This window comes from Sminthopsis crassicaudata, chromosome 2 (genome assembly GCF_048593235.1).
Source record: "Sminthopsis crassicaudata isolate SCR6 chromosome 2, ASM4859323v1, whole genome shotgun sequence".
Taxonomy (NCBI): Eukaryota; Metazoa; Chordata; class Mammalia; order Dasyuromorphia; family Dasyuridae; genus Sminthopsis; species Sminthopsis crassicaudata.
This window is the reverse complement of record NC_133618.1, coordinates 622349162-622371925: the sequence shown is the minus strand read 5'-3', so window position 1 is coordinate 622371925 and position 22764 is coordinate 622349162. Positions and strand designations below refer to the sequence as shown.

The following is a 22764-nucleotide window of genomic DNA, read 5'->3' as shown; positions in this document are numbered from 1 at the left end:
GCCCATATTACAGATGGTTGAGATTTAGATGGCAGAGACTGAACAACTCAGCGGCCTGTCGATCAGGTAGTACATGGGAAAAGCAGCCTTAGGAATACTGCACTTTACCTCCAGCATAGAGCCTGTGGAAGAACGGGCTCCTTCGGAATCTGGCTGAAAGAGAGTGTTGGAGCACAGATTGTTGAACTATATACATTTACAGGCATGTATGTGTATGTATATGTATAAATACATCGATCATGATGGGGTTTCTACGTATAAACTGCATTTCAAGATCATTGGTTGCTTTGGAATTCTCTTTGTTTTGTTTTCCTCCACTTAAAAACGTTATTCCGAGAAAAGAGTGTTTGGGCTTCTCCACTCTGTCAAAGGGATCCATGATATATTTTTTAAAAAAAATAAATAAATTAAATAAAATTAAGAACCCTTTTTAAAAGGAGAGAACTCGTCAGGAGAAAGTCAGGATCCTCAAAGGTCTTCCCCCCCCCCCCCCCAACGTTACAGTGTAGGGAGTCTGTGAAGTGGGAGTGGCCACATTGATCATTCGCTCTCCCCCACCCCTAGACTCTCTCCCCCTCAAAAGCAAACGCCATTTAAACCTGCAACGTGTGGCCCCGGCCAACTACGCCCCCTCCTCCCCGCTCCCCATCCTGCCCCACCCCCCACGGATTGAAGTGCCCCAGGCTCCGAAACCGGCTCCCCGTCCCGCTCAGGTCCCGGGGGACTCCCCGAGCTGCTCGGGCCACTTCGCGTCCTCGGCAGCTCGGTTTGGAGTATTTATTTACTCTCCTTTTCCTACGTCGAAAGTTGGCTAAACTCGCCAATCTTTGGGCCGGCTGCGGCGGAGAGAGTTTTGGTCTTCTGGGCAAGGTCCAACAATGTTAATAGAGGAAGGATGTAATAACATGCCACGGGCAATAAATCATCGTTAGCTACTCCCCTCCCCCTCTTGTGGGCCCTCCCCAACCCCCTTCCCCCCGCCTCCCTCCCCTCCCCTCCCCTCTCCCAGCCCCCAGCTCGCCCCCTCTATAGAGGAGAGGAGGGAGCGTGTGGAGAGGCGCACACTGCTGCTGGACTTTCACTCTTCTGTCGCCTGCTACCCCCTGAACACCTCGCAGCCTCGCCCTCGGCCTCCCAAACCAGGACCATGGACGTGAAAGTGGTCGCCCTGATGACCTTGCTGGTGGCAATCCTCGCGCTCTCCGAGGGTAAGTGGGAGCCCCGCGCCCAGCCTTCTCGGGGGCATCCGAGGCGCAGCCCCGCCTCGGGGGACAGACGCCCCGAGCTCCTCCTGGAAGTAGGTGTTCTCTTTCCCTCCGGTTACTGACAATGGGCCACTTAAGGTAGACTTCTTGCCTCCAAACCCAGGGGAGCCCTAGCGCTCCACTACACCTTTGAGGAGAGTCGGTCCCCTCCGAGGGCTGATTTTGCTGCGCGCCTCGCTTTTGGGGGAGCTGCAGGATGTAAGCCTGCATAGGTAGGGGAAGAAAACCCGGGAGAAGTGTTCCATTTTCCAGGCAAGCTTCGGGGCTGCTCTCCTCCTCTTTCCGCCTGCTGCTGTCTCTCTCTCCCAGCTTCGTTTTGCAGACCGAGAACCCAGATCGCCAAAAACTGGGGAGCCGACATCATCTGCCTTCCCCCCCCCCAAACTCGGCTATTGATTTGCTGATGCCTTAAATTAGGCTTAGGAAAGCAAGCAACTCAACTTAAAGCGTGAGGAGACGGGCCAGGAGACAGGGGGGAAATTGGCTTCCCCTCTAGCCGGAGACCAAGTTCCTTCAATGTCGTTTCTTGATGATGGGCTAATGTGTTCGCTTTGCTATGCAAACCCAGAAGAGAGTGGGGGTGGGGGGGTCCTTAAAATGACTAAAGAAAAAGAAACTCCGGAACCGATCTCCTAGTTTTATTTTCTCCAAAGAAAAAAGAGAACAGAACTAAGTATATTGTAATTAAAAACAGTGACCTTCCATCCTCTCCTCCTCCCTCACCCCCCTCCTCCGACCGCAGGGATTTTTATTTTTTTTTTTTCACTTTCTAGTTTAGAATAACATCAGGCTGCACATGTGCGGGCTCTGCCCAGCTGCCGCCTGAGGTTCCAGCTGTGGGCTCTGCTCTCAGTGCCAGCGTAGAGTCGTGCCCAGCGATTCTCTCCATTAGGTTCTACTTCGCCAGAGCGTTCTCTCGGGGCGGACCTCAGCTGAGCGCAGAGGTTCTATGTGCCGGGACCCCAGCTCCGTGCAGGGGTTCCCTCTATGTAGAACGTTTTTTCACCGACATTTCTCGTCCCGGTTTTCCCGTTTCTCTTGGGGAGCCCCGGGATAATGACCGAGAGCAAGTGATCCACAGAGATTTAGGGCTGAAAGGGGAGCTCGGTTAAAAATAACTCTGGCGATGGTTAGGGCTCCTGGGGCCTGGCAAGGTCCCAAGGCACCTGGGCGAGGCTGTCCAGAAGGAGCTTCTTGTCTTTCTTAGTACGCGTTCCCCAGCTAGGGAAACCTGCCAAAAACGAGCTAAAGCTACCTCGACAGAAGAACCTGCTTGGTGCTGGGGTGATTTAGCCCAAACGAAGCGCTCCAGGTCTCGCTTTCTCTTCTCTCCTGTCTTCCCCCTCCCCTTCCATGACCCTAGGGAAACAATGGAAGCGAGAGCCGGGGCTGCGCAGCTGTTGGGATTGCACAACCTTCGAGCTGGAGAGCTAGCTTTCCCTCGCTAAATTTGCATGCTTCCTAAACCTCGAGACTGAATTGGGTTATTTCAAAAGATATTGACATGAATTTGGAAAATACAAATGAATTTTTACAAATAGGGAAACTGAGGCTCCGAGAGATTGGATGGCTTGTCCAAAGTCCCAGAACTCTCCCAAGTAGCAGAGTCAGGCTTGGAACCAAAGCAAGGGATAGATTGAGATTCAGAGGACCACTGGCTTTGTTCTTTACTAGCTGTGTGACTTTGGCTAAGGTACTTCATCTCGAGGTCTCAGTTGTCCCCTCTGGGAAAGGAGGGGGATTGAAGCGGATGCCCTGGAATAGCGCTTCCAGCTCCCAATGTGGTACTCCGCGAAACTCCCCAAACTGCGCCACGCGGTGGAAGCGCCAGCTTTCACTGAAGGATGATTTCCTTCCTCTGGCGTTCCGGGCTCCGCGTCTGTAGGCTTGGAGGAGCACGGGGATGAGCTGCCGAGGAAAACGCACGAGCCAGTGCGCGCGCCCAGAAGTAGGAGCCTGCAGGAGCAGAGCGTAAGCACCTACTACTCTAGCAACCCTCCGGGGCCGTCCGAAGAGCCCGGGCTCTATAAAGTCAAAGAGCTCTCCCTCCCCACGCCTTATCACCTCCTCTCCCTCCCCCCATCCTCCCGCAAAAAACACACCTGCGGATACAACCTCTTTTGTAATGGAGGCCAAGGCTCTCAGGCTATTTTTAATGGGTGTCACTTGAACATTTAATCTCCGAGCTACTCTGCAATTGAAAACCCGGGTGTCCGGTTTCGTCGTGTGTAAAAGGAAAAAGAAAGCAGGGAAAAGAGGAGCCCGAGAGGCGGGAGATTGGATTGCCTTTTTCAAACTCGAATTCAGGGGAAACTCAATGGAACCAACCAAAGTACCCTAAATGCTCAGCGCGCGACTTGTCCCTTCTCTAGGGGAAAATAAAAATAAAAGCAAACTCAGGATGTAGGAAAATACGTATCACTGTTTAGTCTTCTTAGGCAGCGAAGTTACCCCCAGATTCGAAAGCACAAAATGGGGCGGGGGCTCTGAGGGTTTTCGTTTTGATTTGTTCCCCCGCATACTCACCCCACCACAAGCGCCACTACAGGGTCTCAGCGAACAGCTGCGGCTGAAAAAGACAAGAGTAGGTGAAACTGATTAGATCACGTAACTGACAAGTTCATACTACTAGGACTACCCAAGCTAGGTACTTATCTAATGCAAAGTGACCACAGGGAAGAAGAAATGTCCCGATTAAATCTTCATTCCGTTATCCTTTCTCCTCACTTCCCAAGAGAATTGAGGTCGGGGTGGGGAGCACGGTGTATTAGTTTTATACTCGGAACTCAAGATCCATAAATATTTATTAGGTCTATTTGTTAAATCCAGAAACATAGGACCTGACTGGCTGGTGGGTACCAGTCTTATTTTTTAACGAAGAAAAATATTGATTGGAAAATTGTCATAAATTTACTGAAAATTACCCCTCTCCCTATTCAAACTCCTTCAAAAGTTGATCAATCAACAGGAATTTATTAAACGCCTACGAGGTGCGAGGCACTGTGTAAGGGAGATACAAAAGCAACGTGAGATACTGACACTTCAGTAATTTACTTTAGGATTTGAGATCATAAATGATTTCTTCTGTATAGTTTAGGTTTTTAAACATTTAGTAGACAAGCGATCTCGGCCATCCATAAGAATGATAATTCTGCAACAAGGTACTTTTTTTTTTTTTTTTTTTCTTGTCAACTATTCTTTTCCTTTCTCACGCAAATTGTTCCGCTTGGAGTTGCTCGCACTCGTATCGTGCTTCTATTTTGTGCAGCTGGGCTCAGGTTTTCGGTCTGTAGTCACCAACTCTCGTTCATTTGACTAAAGCTCTATCTTCCTGCGGCTCAAGAACGTCTCTCCCGTGGGTGTAGGGCGTTGACCTATTTCTTATGGGTCAGAGAAATTTTATTACGTCATACATGCCTCGATTATCCCAGACCATGAATGCTGGAGTCTGGAGACCTGGGTTCGTAAGGTAGTTCTGAGGGACGAGTTTTGCAAGCCTTAAAATAAAACACACTATCAAATGTTTCAACACACGCATTTCTTTGTCTCCTGCCCTCTCTCTGAACACCCTATTGTAAGACAGATGTTCGATTAAGATTCGGATTTAGTGTTAAACTGATGGAGACGTAAGAGATCTAGACATCTATGTCCACCCTGACCCCTGGGGCCCCTCCCCTCTACATAGAGTAATGGAACAAAACTGAATCTGAAGAGACTTGAGTGTGAATACCTTCTCTGTCATTTGTCAATTGTGTGGGCACGAGTTAAGTGTTTTAACTTCCCTGAACTTCACATTCCCTCTCTGTAATATAAGCTTAATCATACCTGAAGTACCAACAGAGTTGTTGTATTGGGATGTTGGTAAAGTATCCTGGTTATTTAAGGTTTGTGAGTCTTAGGAATAGATTAAGAAAATCAGGTTCAGAGCAGTTTTAGTTAAGGATGGATTTATTGATTTTTTTTTTAACATAAGAGAAGTAAATTCGGATTATATCTTGATAGTCTCGACTTTCTGGCTACTTATTGCTTTAAGAACTTAATTTAAAATAATGGCAACATATGTAACAACATAACCATGATAAAAATTAAATAGCACACACATGTGCACATATATATGCACATATATATACGTATATATGTATATATATATATATATGTATGTATGTATGAGTTGGTTTGCTGGGCATAAAATTAAAATCATTATTTTTTTTTTCTATTCCCATTCTCCACTTATTAGTTTAACTCATGACAAAGATTATTCTGGTAATGACTAGAATGATCTCCATGCTAGTTGTTTGGATTCTAACCTTTTCTTTACACCTAACTAATTGTATATCTTTGAAGAAGTAACTTGATTTCCCTAGGCCTCTGTTTCCTTGTCAGTAAAATGGGACTCAGGGTGGACCAGGTAGTTCCTGAGTTCTAATAGCTCAAGACTCTATTTAGGAGAGAAGAGAATGGGGGTGGAGAAAGAAAAATCCAGGCTCACCCTCAGTGTTGCTGGGTGAAACCCATATTGATATTTCTATCAGGGGCAGAAATGATCCCAGACAGCTGCAGGGCAGAGATCACCTGGGCTTCCTAAGTTGATCTGAAGTATTCATTGCACCGAACATACATCTGTGGCCTTAGACACCTTTGACTTACAGAGGTTGAACTCCCCGGTTAGCTAGGTCTTGGAGTTACCCAGAGCATGCAGCTACAGTTGGGGCCAGGGGTTTGACCCATTGCCTCCTACTTGTGAGGTGGGGTTCTTTGCACTGGAGCTGAAGTCTGACAACCTGCCATTTCCCTTGTGGAGACTGATATTCTGTGAAGGATTAATGCCCCAAGTATCCTGGATACTTAGACATTATATATTTTGAGATGAAACAGTTGAGATGAGAATTTTCTAAAGTTTATAGTTAGCTAAACTAGATTAAATGCATCATTTATCCAATGCCAAACTGCAAATAAAACTCAGTTTGGTATCTAGGTGAAAGGTTGTTTTGTATTTTTAATAGAATAACAATTAAATTTTATATAGTATATTAACACTTGCAACACACTTTTTATTCATTATCGAATTTGAACTTCAATCCTATGAGGTTGGTGTTTTAAGTTTCACTTTACAGGTGAGGAAATTGAGATTGAAGGACGTTAAACTGGCCATACAGTTAGTAAACATGTGAGGTGAGATTTGAACCCAGGTTGTCCTGATTCTAGTATACACTAGTATACACTAAACAATACTGCCACCAGCTGGATTCAAAATTTCATTTTCTACAAAGTTTTTGTAGCCTCTGGCAAGAGGCTTCGAGAAAAAGTACAACAGAAGCTTAATAATCTTTATAACCTTACCATGAGATACCCAAATTCCCTGCGTCTAGAACTAAAAGGATCATAGTTTTATAGAGAGAAGAGCCTTCTGAAGTTAACTTTTCCAGTCCTTTAATTTTTACAAATGAGGAAAATGATTAGCAGAGAGATTAATGAACATAGCCATTGTCACACAGCTAGTAAAATGCAAGAAAGAATTTGAATCGGAAACTTCAAAACTCCAAATTCAGTGCTATTTCTAGTATGGAGAAACTATTTGAACTCCTAGTGGGATGGATAAAGAGACTTCTCATTAAAAAGGGAAAATAATCTTTATTTGTGACCTTGTCACTAAATGGTCTGAACTAAATCTTCCTTCTCTTTTCTTCCTGCAAGAATTACTAGACCAGGTTGGAAATAGCTGAGCTCCTTTCCTTTAAAGATTTCATTTTCTCACTGGTAGCAATTTTTGCCTACCACTAATTAATATTTGATCTATTTGTTCTTTCTTTCTTTTCTTTTCTTTTTCTTCCTTTTCCCTTTTTCTTTCTTTTCTTTCTTTCTTTTCTTTTTTCTTTCTTTCTCCTATTTATCTACCTACCTGTCTATCTAGTGATCTCTCTTATCTATCTATCTATCCATCCTGTCTATCTGTTTTTCTATTTACTGATCTATCTATCTACACATCTACCTTCTCTATCTTATCTGCCAATTTATCTATCAATCATTTTATTCCATTTAGGAAAGAAAGAAATGATAGCCTTCCTCCCTAAGAAGTAGCAAAGATGGACTTTGAAAAGTAGTAGTTTAGAAGGCAAGTGGGCCATACTCCTTACTAACTAGCCATCCTTTGGGGAGAAAGAAATGTTTTCTGAGAAACAACTATGTAAAGAGAATAAAGCATTGAATCTGGAGCTGAATGTGAAACCTGCCTTAGGTACTTATTTTTATGACACTGAATAAGTCATTTCACCTAGTTTCCTAATCTATAAAATAAGAATTGGACTCATGGATCTTGTGTATGTCCCTTCCACTTCCAAATCTGTCATGTGATTTTATAAAAAATACCTTCCCTCCCCCCCCCGGACTTCCCATTTTGCATATGACCTAAGAGGGGCCCTGGAAACTGCAAGACTGGAAATAACTTTCAGGACAAATGCATTCAGAGGACTATCCCTTGCATACTGCTCTCATCTCAACTGAAAACAGAATGGCCCGGGCCTAAAAACTAGTTTTCCTTTTCTTGGTTATTGGTCAGGGCTTATCTGACCTTGGAGAATAGCATGTTCTGTTTAATGCAAAGGTTGAAAATGAAATAAACTATTCTCTCCAAATTAGATAATCAATCAAAACGAACAACACTAAGCTTTGGAAAGAATGGAACAAATACCCAGCACCCCATCCCCAAAGGCTGCAGATACTAACTGCAGCTTCGAGCCTAACCCACTCCTTCTGAAGATGCTGGATTTGAAATATTCTCTCCGAGCCTTTTGCAATTCCTTAAACATGCAAACTTTTTTTTGGACTTGCAAAGTAAATAATGTCAGATGCTGGTCTAATCCCTGATGAAAGAATCCAAGAACATAAAAACCCTGGAGTATTAAGGAACATTTGGATGAAAATCTGAAGGGAGGAGGGAAACCCACAAATTTCTAGCTCCTCCAGGGCCTTCCACTTATAGACACTGGGGATGAGTGGCTATCACAGAAGCCCCTTGCTAATTTGCACTAATGAATGCCAATTATAGTATTTTGTAGATTGGTAAATTGTCAAATGGACATAATAAGAGAATCCAGGAGGTTAGTGAGTTATTTGGGTTTCTGCTGAAGTAAGAGCACCACATCTGGCTTTGAGCCAGAGGTCCTAGAACCTAGGGCATGATGCTCAAGAAAACACCAAAGCTGTTGGCTTTTACTGGAATTCAAAGAATTGAAGATTACTCATGTGTAAACTCTTTCCTCTGAAATTAACACTTTCATGAAACTGAGGTCAAATCCCTTTTTTTGTATCTTACTATTGTTATACTTTTGTACTATTTTTTGCAACTAAGGAAGTTATTTATCCTCCTTTTGACTCAGTTTCCTCATTTGTAAAATGAAGCAGTAGGACTAGATGACCTTAAAGTCCCTTCCACTTCTAGATCTAGGATCCTAAAATTTGAGATGCACGGGGTGCTCCGGTTAAAATCAGAAAATGCCAGTTTGAAACCTGAAAGACAGATTTATTTTCTTTTGGAAGTTCTGAATTAATCTCTCTTGCTTTCTCTCTCCATCTCCTTTCTCATTTTCCCTAAAGGCAAAAAATTTTTACAAAGGCAAAGATAGGAGAAAAGTACCCTAGATGGTAGTCTTTTATCTTATTTAATTGCTAATAGCTCTGGGGGGCAGACAATTGGGTGCCTCCTTATTTTAAATCTCTTCTCCCTCCTTAGGTTCCAAATTCCCACCTGTTCTTTTGTCTCCTTAAATTGAAAAGGCTGAAGTTAAGACCCTCAAATATTCACCTGGAAATAAGAAGTTTGTGTCCTTTTCCTTTTGTGCTAGTTATAAGCTACAACTTTTTCCCCTTCCTCTGGTTCTTTACCCTCTCATACCAGCTTTCGACCCTGCCTTTTTCTAATGGGAACTAAGAGCATAATTCAAAACCTCTTTCTCACTGCTCTTTCTAGGAAAACCGGTCAGTCTGAGTTACAGATGTCCCTGCAGATTCACTGAGAGCAACGTAGCCAAAGCCAACATCAAGCATCTCAAAATCCTCAACACACCCAACTGTGCTCTCCAGATCGTGTAAGTTCCCTGGGGAATTGTTTTTCACTTTGTAGCCTGGGAAGGAGTACCAGACACTAGTGGATGGCTTTTTGTAACTTTGATAAACAAGACACTGCTCTTGTCTCTGAGCTTCTGCACTTTTGGGGAGGGTCCCCTGAAATACAGTGATTGCTAGTATGTTCATTATGTGCTCTCCCCACCCAAAAAATACAAGATCAAAAGAAAAAAGCACTTAACACAACACTTTGCACATAGTAAGTGTATAAGGGATGTTTCCCCCCTTCTTCCCATTTCCTTATGGAGTCAAACTACAATTCAGTATAAATCTATGAACTTTACTTAGAATTATTTTGGTTGGTTTTAGTTTTAAATGAATTGTGACTCAAGAGCCAACCAAAACCTATATAAGATTCATTGTACACCATAAAACACAATTGGGAGTTGGTAGTTTAGGAGAAAGAAAACAATCTAAATCCAATGACTCCCCAAATAGATCATTAATGAAAACTTTGGTTAATGAAAACAAATAAAATCAACTAAAACCATTTATTTGTTGCTTATATTTCCCTAAAATATATTAATGATTATGAGCATCTTAAATTCAGGTAGCAGATTATTTTGTTCTACTAAGGGGAGATGAAGATAGCATATGACTGCTAAACATTCATGTTCTCCATTTCGGAAAACAATCTCTCTTTTTCTTTTCCCCTCTCTTAGCCCAGTTTTAAAACTAAGATATTCCAGAAAATAAATCATTACAGGAAGAAAGGGAATCTGAAGCTGTAGTAAATGTGGCAACAGAGTATTGTAGAAAATCTCTGTGGCCAGAAAGGCATTCTTTATCCTCAACATTTGGGTTCCTGGTTTGTGAAAGAAAATCCAGAAATCAGTTGTCTATTATTTCCAATCTATTTTCTATACTTTCATTCTCATTCTTTTCCTGGTATCTATGGTTTTGTCCTTGTCATCCTTTGTTCCATCTTAATCAAAATCTGCTCTTGAAAAGATATTAATTCTTTTAAAAACCTGAAAAGGGATGCTTTTCAAAACTTAACTTTTCCTCCCAAATCCCAAAGCATGTCATTTAAGATAATTTTCCATGAACTCAGAGACAATCTAAATACAACTGGTCTATTTTCTTGTGAGGGATTTTTGTTTGTGTTTGTTAAAAGCTAAATTCTTTCTGAAGTTCAGTTTGCAGTAGGCATCCCCCCAAAAATTCTGAGTTTTGTTTGGGGGAAAAGCATATTGCCCAAAAGGTAATTCCTAAAGCCATCATCTAGTTAATTTCCTTGCTAATGAAGAGCCATATAAAATATATTTTGTTATTTTTAAATATCATGTGTTTTTTCCCAAAGCTTCAGATTTGGAGAACATTGTAATTGATGCAGTTTTCCATTCTCCAGTTTGCTTATTTTCTTTTTTAAATAGAGTGTGGTTTAAAAAGAAAACAATCTGCTTATTTTATACGGATTTTATGAGATCACTTTTTATTTTCCTTTCCATATTTGATTCATCTAATTGTTTTTTTTTTTCTTTCTTTCTTTTTGGAACTTTAGATTAACAATTATCCAAAAATCTTGATTTACCCAATACTCTTGGGAATAAGATCCCAAAGCTTTGGGAAAAATTCATTTTTATTCCTCTAATTCTCTCAGGGATTTTCTTCTAGTTGTATTGGCCTATGTAGGATGCATTGAACTGACTTTCTGTTATAATAAACAGGTACCGGGATGAGCCATTTGCAAAATAAAATCCTTGAAGGGTCCTCTTTGCTTATGGCAATCAGATAGCCCAACAAGATGGCACAGATCTGGTAGAGAACTAATTGTCCCATACTTTGGAGTTTATTGGTATATGTGCTCAACATGTCCTCTTACTCTTTCCCCAGATAGTCATTGGGGTTCCTGGCCTTTCAGTGTTTAACTGGGAATGCTGCCATAAAATCCTAGAATCAATAACTTCTAGGTGGGGGCTGGGAAAATAGGACTGTGCATTTGGAGCTAGAAGAGAATTTAGAAGCAATTTCTCTCAAATCCTTCATTTTATAGATGACAGAAATTGAAAACCAAGACAAATAACTTTTTTTTTCTAATTATCTTAATTTACAGAATAAAACAAGCATTTTCATAACATAATACAATAAAAAGATGATTGCATATGAAATTGCAAATCTATTATGCACAACTTGCTAATCCTTTCAAACATACAACAAAATTATTGTGTACATTTATTTTCCCCTTGTTCTTGTTTTTCTTCTTACCCTTACCATAGCTACCATTAGACACAAATATGTATCTATATATAAAATTGTTTTTATATATACTTTTGTCTTTCAATTCTTTGTCTAACTTGAGAGAGCATCTTTCTTCATATGTCCTTTACAGTAAATTTCAATATTTATAAAAATCACACACTTAGAGAAAGACAGAGGGATGTGAGATTTGGAATCAGGTCATCTCTAGTTGAGATAAAGTCTATGGTCCTGTTGGAGAGTTTTCTCAAGTACAATCCTTAAGTCACAGTTTTCCCCCAAATTTTGATTTTGTCTGTATAGGTCTGTCCAACCCCAATCTTTTGAATGTTTCTGGTGCAGTGTCAGGGATTTTTCTGCTGTATTGTGCTAGCCACTCCAGTGCCCCAGAGGTGTCTCTTTATCATCCAAGGAGGATGCCATCACTGAGCATATATGAGGATAAGTGAATTGGGTTCATAGAGAAAAAAAAAAGGACTTTTAAAGTTAATATCTGTGCTTTAAAAACAACTCTGAAGTGCTTACTCTGAAGAAATAGTTCTGTCTTCAATGTCATCATTTGTCTTTTTTATCTTTATCCTTTTAAATTTGTTTTTAATTGACAAAAATCTATTTTCTCTCTGGTGGGTTTTATCTTTTGGCAGGGCAAGGCTGAAGAGTAGCAGCAGACAAGTATGCATTGATCCTAAATTAAAATGGATTCAAGAATACCTGGAGAAAGCTTTCAACAAGTAAGCAAGACAGTGACAAAAGGACTTTCAGCTAAGCGAAGCTGGGAAGTGCAAACACAGTTTACCAATGTAAAGGGTAACGATTTGGGTGGGGCAGGGGTCCTTATTCAGAAGGACTGAAATGTTTATATGGGATAAGGCACAAAGCTGTGGAAAGCTTGGGAGTTTATCAAATATGTACACAAGTAAGCAGTCCATAGTATACCAGTACATTATTGTAACAGAGAATAATAGACAGATCTGACTCTGCTCTTGCGAGTCAGATCTCTATAACTGGGGTTTTTCTAGATTCATCATCTTTACAAAATAGCATTTCTTACCAGCCATGCTTTCTTTATTTTTACTTTTTTTTTTTAATCCATGATTACTTCAAAATCTATTATCCAACTCACTCTGTAGCTTTCTTTTCTTCTTTTGTGAGCCTGGGTGCACAGTCAGCTTAATAGTGGGCAAATTCAGTCAATATTTTAAAAAAGAAAAAAAAACCTATCAAATGGAAGCTGATAGTTGAACCAAACTCCATTCTCTACCCCCAAAAGGACGAGGGGAAAGGGGATTCTCTAATTTGTTGGACAATCTGGAATCCCATCAGTGTAAAACAAGGTAGTTTGTATTGCTCTGATTGGGTCATTGGGACACCCTGTTGAATGTTGTACAAAATCAGTGATGTCCCAGTGACAAAAGAGAGTCATATTTTCCCTACCTTGGATTTCTAAATGACTCTCCTACTAATCTGAGATGCTGAAAATGAGTCTGAGGTGAAATTCAGATAATAGATCTTTTCAAAACCAAGAGTAATCTCCAGCTTCCCTGGAGAGAAACAAACAGAATTGGAAATGCTCCCAATATTCTTCAATTCAGTGATACAAACTGCTGTGCCTTCAGCACTAGCCATTCCTTCACCAGCAGCTGTGTACCCAGCATCTTCTCCTATCTCTTCCCCATTCCTGGTCCAAAAGCCATGCTTTAATTTTGCTTCTACTTGTCTTTTCCATACTGGAGATTTGACCCTAAGAGCTGTGGTAGTAGAGAGGTATAAGCTCACCTTCATTTGGCTACTACCAGTTCTCTCCAGGAACCCTCCCCTTTCAGGTTCTCAGCTCACCCTAGGCTTATTGTGTTTTACAATGTTTAAAAACACCCCATGTGCTCCATTTTGGGACAATGGAGTTAGCCCATGCCTCAGAGCTACCAGATCCATATCCTTATTTTCCTGGAAACAGAAAAGAATGTTGGCCAAATTTAATAGAGTTTTTAAGTTCAGCAGTTTTTAGGTATTTGGTGCTGAAATTGGCTCTATGCAAAGGCCAGCTCGCCCATGCAGGGCCATACAACTTCTGAGATTTCTGAAACCAGAAGAACATTTACTGACTATACCCTAGATCATTAAGCAGCCTCAACATGGGGTCTATGTTCCAATCAGAAATGTTGAGAGCAATAAAATTTCCATGGATGAATGCTATATGCATATGGTACAGGCGGTAGCTATAGCTTTTGGCAAGACATGATTTCAATATATTTTTGTGCACGGTTATATTTTTTTTTGTTTTTTGGGTTTTTTTTTCAACTTTTCTTCAGAAAACAAATGTATTTCAGAATATATTTATAGTTCATTGAGCAATTCATATATTTGAATTGGAGCCATATAAATGTCAGTAGTTTAAGCTTCTATATCACACCCAACTACTGACAAAATTTGTAAAAAAAATATATATATTATATATATGATGTTAATAATGTAGCTTATCAATCTCAATCAGCCATACTATATTTTTTCACTTGTATTGAAATTGTATCAAATGTGACATTATATGCACTAGCAATAAAATGGCTAATTGTTTCATGGTACAAGAAAACATCCTGTATGTGGGAATTTGTTTATATGGAATAAAATTCATGAGTTTTTTTTTAAATATAGATGGGGCTCTTGTAAATTGCTTCAACTTATTGCTCAAGTGCCTTAAAAAGCCTTCTTTCAAATGGTCTTACTAATTCAGACTAGTTCAATTTTTAATTGGATCACAAGAAAAAGGGCAGGATTTTTTAATGGAATTTTTGCCCCTTTCTTCTCATTAATGAAACCAATGAGATTATATCTAGCTCACTAATTTTGCTTATCTTAACTTCTCTTCCTTAGTATCCATAACATCCCCATGTAATATCCAATGATCTGATATTGACATAATATTGAACTATGCAAAGAAGCCATTTACTATATAAATCATTAAATACCATTAAGCTCATATCATTTTAATTTTATAGTCCCTTGACCAGTCACTCTTCTAAATCTTCCTAACCCCCTAACTTGTTGTCCAGAACAGTCCCAGTCATAACAAAAAAAGAATTCAAGCAGCAAGTAAGGAAGACAGAGGGAAAAATGGAATCCTTGTCCTCTTCTGGGTGTTGATCAAAACTTTGCTTTGTGAGTTATAAGCAAAATTTAAATCAGCAACTAAAAAAGGATGAGGATTAATTAAAAAAAGACTGGGGTAGTTAAATCTCTAGAATGAAAGATAAGCTGCTTATGTGGTCTGCTTGGTTCCCTTGGGATGTCAGGTGAACATGTGGAAAAGTCTCACAGAATAGAGAAGTTTAAGTGGGTTTTGATCTATAAACATTGGATGCAATGCCCACTAAGATACTGAAGAGTCATTGGATATTGGAGATCTTAGTTTTAGATTGTAGTTCATTCATCACTATCTCCAATGTTTAGATTTGCTTTAAAATAAGCAGAATCATTTCTGTGACCTTTGAATAAGATAATTGGAGGTTTGGAGAAGAAACAAAAAGGGATGTATGGCCTTTTCCTCTTTAGGAGGGCTTAATTTTGACATGGATTTTTAATAGTAGTCAATAGGTGCCTTGCTAAGGCCCTTGGGACCTAAGGGTCAGTGAAAATTGTGCAAATTGCCAAATATGGCTACATCTTATTGATTACAATTTCGGGGACTTCTAGAAGTTCACTTGAAATTTACTTAAGACTATGCTTTATTATATGAATTCATAATGTAGTAAATGCTTAAATGCATTTTTAAAAGGGGAAAATTTGGGGGAGGGAACCTACAGTCCTGAGAATGTGAAAAGGGGAATGAACTGATTTATAAGGCAATGCTAAATTTGCACAGATTAAGTCAAACAACTGTTCATTTCAACATTATTAATGGTTCTACTGATTTTATCTAAGGGGGCGCAGACAAACAAGAGTGGGGAAAAAAGAAAAGATAGGAAAAAAGAAGAGAGAGAAGAAAAGAAAGGCCGCTCAAAAAAAGAAAAACTAGTTGCCCATTGCTGCCCTGGAGAAATGGACCCCTTCCCCCCACAATATGCTCTGCTATTTATCCTCGGCGTTTTTGTAAGCTTGCTCTAACCTCCCACACAAGGCTGCCTCTGGTAAAGAAAGAAACAGCCCAACTGGCACTTACTGTTGACCTTGTATCTGCCTTCCAGTGACTGAGCAACTTTTGGAGCTCTGATGGTATGCGTGCTCTGTCTGAGGCCTTTCTTGGCCCAGTTAACTTATGAAGAAAGTAGTTGTCTTTCAGAAATGGGGGTCATGATCTGTAAGACCCAGCCAGCTTTTCCCGAGACTTTTTCCCCCTAAAATTGACTGAGGATTCCATGTAAAACTTGCATCTCTGAAGTTCTTTATCCAGAGCACTTTCACAGGCTCTGCAATCTCCCATTCGTAAAATGGCCCAGTTAAGGAGGCTGATCAAGCACCCATACAAGTTTGCTTTGCTTTGCATGCCTTCTGACTTGAGAGGGGGGAGCTACAAAGTCCCAGCTCTCCCATACAAAAAGGTCCTATGCTTGGAACAGCAGAGCAACAGCCATGAGGAAAAGCAAAAGCAAAAACAAACAAATAAACAACAAAACAACAAAATGAGACTAGGTGCTAGAAAAGGCGCTCTCTTGTTTTCTTTAGCTAAGTTTTTAAGGGAGGATGCCAAGCACTGAGCAAAAGCAACTTGGCCCCAGTATCTGGGGCAGGACTCACTCCATCTTGCTTGTGGTCAATAATAGCACCCTGGCCTCCTGGCTCCTGGTTTTCATTTGCACTGATGACACACTATTGATAACTGTTTTTTCAACCATTGTGCCTGATGATCTTCATCTTTGCCCAAGCCTACCGGCCTTTTCTTTGTTACCTCAGGGCTTGGGGTGGAGGTGATGATGGTTTCCTTTAGAGTTTCTTACCTCTTGTTGAGAAGCAGGGGCCCTGGAAGAACATCGCTGTTCAAAGTGTCCTGGGGAGATTCCACCCATTGATCAGCTGACTATTGGAACCATGTGTTTTCTGGGGAATTGTGTATGCTACCTGAAAGAGGGCCACTGGGAGCTGCTTCCATCCTGTGAGAAAGACCCATAATCTGGATCAAGAAACTCCATTATGATATTTGTGAGGGTTCCTTGGCATGATAGGTAGACCATTTGCCTCATTCTCCATTCTTTTTCAGAACGAGTGAGGATGCTTCTAATTTTAAAATAGAACCCAATGGATCCATGACCCAAGTAATCAAGCCTTCATTTAGGTGAAATAAAATGCCCAGGGGAGAACATGGGAGTGTCCATTGTTTTATAAAAGACCTCTTTGATCTTGGAAATTTTAGAATTAAGGAATGACTCCTTGATTCTCTTCCTCCAGTCTTTTCCTTCATCTTTCCCCTTCCCCCTCAGAGGCTTATAGTTTTAATAAATTCCAGAAAGACAGATGGATAGAGTTGGGGAGTATAAGAAAGAAAGAGGAAGGAAAGATAAGACAAAATATCACCCTGACATAAAGGAATGCCAAATTCATGCTGATCAAAGTGGTGTCAAGCTCCTTTCAGCACTTTGAATGCCTCTGTTGTATTTTTCGGCAAATTTAAATTGTTCATTTTCCTCATTGAAAAAAGGGTCTGGAAAAGCCAGCTAAAATGCCACAAAAGAACATTTGTTTCTCAGTTGCTCACCATTTGCTCTGAGATAATAGTAAGACTTCTTCTGTATAGTTGATGGAAGGAAAGTTCTGATTATAGGAATTTAATAAACCTTTGAGTGTGGAGTATATCTTGCTTGGAAAGAGCCATATTATTGAACTGCAAGGACTGTAAGGAGCTGGGTTTATGATCACTATTCTCCTCTTAAACTCTAAAGACACCTGGCTGTTTGCTGATACAACTAGTGGTGAAATACTAGGCAGAATGGTCCCAATTCCTTGGAGAACCATTGGAGTTCTGTTCAGGAAAAGAGGTGGTTGAGATGGCCACATCATATGCTGGAAGCCCCTACTATATAACCAAACTTTTGTTCCTGATAAAATGGTTTTCATTAATCTATCAAAGTGCTCGAACAATGCTTAGCTGCTTGAGTATAAAAGATGAGGTTGGCTCAGGCCCCAGAGCTTGATGGAAAACAATTTAGCTTCTTGGAACCAACAGGTCAAGGGTGAAAAATGTTAACCAATCTTATTGTGTGATGATGGAAAATTATGCTTTCCATATTGCAACTGGGAAAACAGCTCTTTGGTTCTGCCACTGTGGAGTCTCCTGTGGATTTCTGACTTCAATATTCTCCCTTTGCCTTTCTAAGAAGGTGCCAGTGGGTTCTATAGTTATGCTTGGAAACATGCCAAAGTCAAAATGGGTGATGAAATAGCTTGGATCTTAATTATCATGGTCTAATTGCTATCCCTCTCTACAGCTTTTTATCTTGCTAAGTGTAAAAATATTCATCAGCAGTATTGATCCTGATTTACTTGAGACAACAGAGAAGTAAATGATCCAAGCTCAACCAGGAAAGAGCAAATATTTTCACTGCCTTTTAGAATTTTAAATCTCTAGCATAATCTACTGAACTCTTCCTCAAGAGCTGTGTTCCCTTTAAATCTAACCTAAGACAATGAGATACAGAATAACGGCATTGCATGTATTAAGGATCATATCATCAATTAAGGGTGCCTTCTGAGACTCCTTTCCTGAAGCTATTTATTCATGTCCTATCTCACTTGTATCTTCATTGCCACCATGAAAATGATATACATGTATTAGCTAGAGGGAACTAGATATTTAGCAAAATAGAACTTCATTTAAATGCAGGATTGCTGACTTGTAGATAGACTGGTTGGGTAGCAATTAAAGGTGATGGTCTTTGCACAGTAGAACAGCCTGTTCATGTGGTTTGTTATGGTGATCTTGGATGCAAGAGAGTTAAAAAAAACACCCATGTCCTTGGAGACCCAAAGAGTAAGAAGTGTGTCAATCAGCATATGTGTTCTGAAGTCCATGAACAGCTTTCTCATCACCTGGCCAATTGTAACCCTTCTGGGAACCTGTTTGTGTAAGTATGATTTCCCGTGCATCCTGCTCATGTTCTCAGGTCAATGAATACATTTATCTTTCGTTCATACTGCACTGATTCTTTAAAATGAGGTTATGCCAAAGACCAATTTCTGGTTTCTTCTGTTTGACCCAAACTTGTCCTGTTTCCTTGTCAATTTGTCCATGTCTTTAGTCTTTGCCGTGAATTCTACCTTCTTCTTCACTTCTTTAATACTGACCATCATACTAACTCTGAACTGCCTTCACTATCCAATCATAGTGATGTGGGACCCTTTGTTTCCTGGGTCTTTTCCAAAAGGAAGAACATCACATGAGATTTTGAAGTAATTCTTGAAATGCCAGCATCAAGGGCATTCCAAGCAGGCATTGGTGTTTGAACCTTGATTGAACTTTGAGAAATGACCACCTGTCTTTGAATAGGGTCCAATGATGACTAAGCCATTAGTCTGAATTTGCCTTAATGGTATTTCACTCTGTTCTTCATTAACAGGAGGTTCAAGATGTAAAAGGCACGCATTGTAAGACTGAAGCCTGAAGGATTTCTTACTGTAGGACCAGAAAGCAGATAACAAGTATTAGGGAAGGAATGCTGTCACCAGGCAGCTCTAGGGATGGCTAATGCATTTAAAGCCTCTGTTTTGCACAAATCCTGGCTTGCTTTCACTGTATTATTATGTAGCAAGATATATGGTTTTTATTTTTTATTAAGTTTGTTTTATTGAATGTCACTGGTGACAAATATGAACTCATTAGACTTAAGTTCCTTATTTTTACTTATGTTATCATTTTTCCTGGGTGAGCCCTAGTTTATCTTGCACTCAGTATTGGGGGCCCACCAAGAGTTACTAGGTTTTATGTATAAATATATGGCAGGACATGAGTTGCAATATGTGCCAAGATTTTTTAGCTGAAAAGTATGACTTATTGACATGAAGGATATGACCATTTTTAGGGATATGGACCCAGAATAACAGCTACCAATGTTGGCCCCGATTAATTTTTTTTTTAAATCAGTATGTTGCTGTTGAGTTAATTCCCTCTCTTCATGTGAGAACAAAAATCATCTTTTCAGATCAAGAGGAAGTTATCTGGGAAGATGATAGATGCTCAAAAGATTGGTCCATTACTGGCCATTTTCAAAAAAGTGAGGGCAGAGCAGGGCTATACCATCCATGTTGTCACCTGCATCCCATCATTTTCTCCTCATTTTCATTTTTTTCTCCATCCATCATCATATGTATCTGAGACTGTCTCTGTCCATGGCACAGAAAAAGAAATTTATCAAGACTAAACTTTTGATTTAAACCTCACATTGAAAAATAAATGGAAATATGTTATATGTTAAAGATATGCTGCCAATGAAGTATGTTCCCTATGTGTCTTGTGTGGAATATTGTCAAAATGTCAAATGCTGTGTTTTTGTGTAGCAAACAGTATGCCCAATGTAAAATACTGTTATTCTCTGTTGGAATGCAAAAGGTGGAATTGAATATGTGTCCTTTGTTGTCTTTTGATTCCACTGCCAATTTGTCAATGTCTATGTGTGTATAAAAACTCTTTGCTTTGGGATTGTTTTAATTGCCTCAGTGACCAGGAGATAAACAATATTCCCTTTCCCCAGAAGAGCACAAGGTGATTCAGTTACTATGTTAGCTTTCTGGGCACTCACTCTACTGCAGACTGGATACCTTGTCATGGGGACCAAACATTTTGAATTATTGTGAGGGAAAACCTGCTATAGCTAGGACTAGGGAACTTAAGAAATCAAAATGTTCTAGAAAGACTTCTCCTCCTGTGTTGTGATTAGCAGACATTAAAAAAAAATTTTTTAAGAACTCTAGCATGAAAATATCTCCTAAAAAAGAATCTGACTTGGTTCCATACTTACATTAATCTAAAAATCATACCCCCTTTCTGTGCTTACAAAGGACTTTTTTATCATTGTCCCCTAATTCTTTTTTGGAAAGGAGTTTATTTGGCTTAATCTAGAAATATATCAGGCACACATCCATACTTTCAATTTGATTCCATGTTGCTCCAGCCTGTTCTTACCCTGTCTTTTATTTCTCTTGATGTGAGTGAACTAAATGTCATATTTATTAATTTGACAAAATATCTACTATAAGCTAGGCCCACTGATATTCCCTTTGTCTCCTTTTAAAACTTCTATCAATCTGTGAAGTTAACAAGAAAAGAGGAAGACCAGTTGACAAGACCGAGTTAAGTAACAGGCAGCACATAAATTATATGTATACATAGTGAAAGGAAAATTAAAATTTATAATTTTTTGGATTTAATGATCTAAGAGATTATGAATAGAATTTGTTAAAAATTTTAACATTTTTTTTTTTGTTAAACCACATCATGACTTCTTTAAACTGAATCTGATCAGTGGAAGAAATTGAATCAGTCAGATGAAATGATTTCCTTATTCTAATTTAGACATCCAGAATCACTCCCCAATTTTCTTTCTTTCTTTTTTTTTAAAGCTGCAGCTCACAGTGAATTCCAAAACTTATCTTAGTAGGATCTTGACTAGAACTTTAACTTGTCATATCCTTTACGTAGCTTCTGAATCACTTATAAAACAACATTTTGGTTGAAACACTTTTTTGTTTTGTTTTGTTTTATAACAAAGGATCTAAGGTTCTAAAAGACTTAGATTTTCCATCCTGGTTTCTTAGATATTTGGAATCTTGAATAAATGGTGCAGACACCAAAACCCCTAAGTCATATAAAGTGAGAAGAATGCTACAAGTGGTTTTTGTTTTTAATTTTTTTCATTTCAATTGACTACAATTTTCTAGAAAATGTTTCACATCTTTGTCACTTAGAGGATGGAAGAAGAGACAGGAAGAAAAATGCTATTGTGTAAGAAACAAATCTCCCCACCCCCAAGTTGATGGGCATTCATTGAAACAACCTATTTGCAAATGAATATTCACTAAGTGCTCCTTGATTTTAGAGATCTGTGTTTTGTAGACCTTGAGGCCATTCAACTTCATGGAATAATAAAAGGACATTTGAATCTTTTCCATTGAAGTCCTTGCTCCCCACTCACATCCTTTGCTTCAAAAATGTTGAGTGAAGAAAATAATGTTGTAACCCAGTTTGTGTTAAAAAAAAAAAAAAAAGAAAAGAAAAGAAAAAAAAAAAGATGACTGGGCTTCTCTATTTTATACTATTGTTTGAATTATATCCCATTGTTGCTTGAATATCCCAACTACAGGTGAACCAGTTAGAGATATCCAATCAGATATTAAGACTGAGTAGAAAGGAGTTTCATTCTGAAACTTCTCCAAAGATGAATTAGGGAAAGGAATCATTTTGGGTTAGGGTCTGCATGGCTACCAAAGCATTTGTAAGCAAGGAAGGATCCAAAGTATGCAGCCAGAATAAGAAGCATATTTTAGTAAATTTCACCCTTATCTATTGTTTAAAAATAAGAAAAAAACACACACACTCTCCAGCAGGGAGGGAATGTGAGCCAGGAGAGTGAATCATATCTGCAGTTGTGACCTTGGCCAACAGTATGTTTTCACAGCTTCAATTCCAAATTCAGGATGTTGGATTCATTTTTTTTTTTTATTGTAATTATCCTCTAGTAGGAGAGGACATTTGAATCTGAGATTATACTTGGAGGTGGAACTAACTGGTTTCCTGGGGTTTTTGTATATGCCTATACCCCTACACTATATTGTCATTATTCCAGCCCTCTTAATATAAGTTGATTTGTCTAATCAACCAAGAGTCACTATCATCACTTCTTTGGGAACATTGGCTCCTGCTCCCTTTGAAACATATTGGATAGGGAAAACACCACCTGAGAAATTCTTCTTCCCAAAATGATAGCTATATTTATTTTTCTGCTTAGAAATTTCTAGGTTCTAGACATGACCAATCCACTGGCACTCTCAAGGGCCCAGAAGGAACTATTTTCCCTGGAAATAATTTTCATAAAAGCTCAATTCCTAGTCAATGATAACAGTATTGTTGTGTTATTGTAGTTGTTGTTGAAATGTGATAAATACTGTATTTTCTATTTTTTAAAAAAAGCAAATCTCCCATATAATGTGAAAAAAAAATTTCCTCTAGAAGGCAGCTGTAGTGTATACATCTTGCTTCTTC

General features: G+C 39.4%; 1 protein-coding gene across 2 annotated transcripts; it reads left to right on the top strand.

Annotated features, from left to right (window-relative positions):
* Positions 1-995: 995 nt before the first annotated feature.
* CXCL12 (C-X-C motif chemokine ligand 12) lies at positions 996-21668 on the top strand. 2 transcript variants are annotated; one of them, XM_074296271.1, is made up of 4 exons: positions 996-1208; positions 9232-9349; positions 12230-12316; positions 15501-15724. In XM_074296271.1, exons 1-4 carry the CDS (start codon positions 1148-1150, stop codon positions 15592-15594), a joined length of 360 nt encoding a protein of 119 aa, XP_074152372.1. In that variant the 5' UTR covers positions 996-1147; the 3' UTR covers positions 15595-15724. The 2 variants fall into 2 exon arrangements, with proteins under 2 accessions (XP_074152372.1, XP_074152371.1); XM_074296270.1 differs by lacking the exon at positions 15501-15724 and adding an exon at positions 19127-21668 and having other exon boundaries at positions 1019-1208.
* Positions 21669-22764: the final 1096 nt, after the last annotated feature.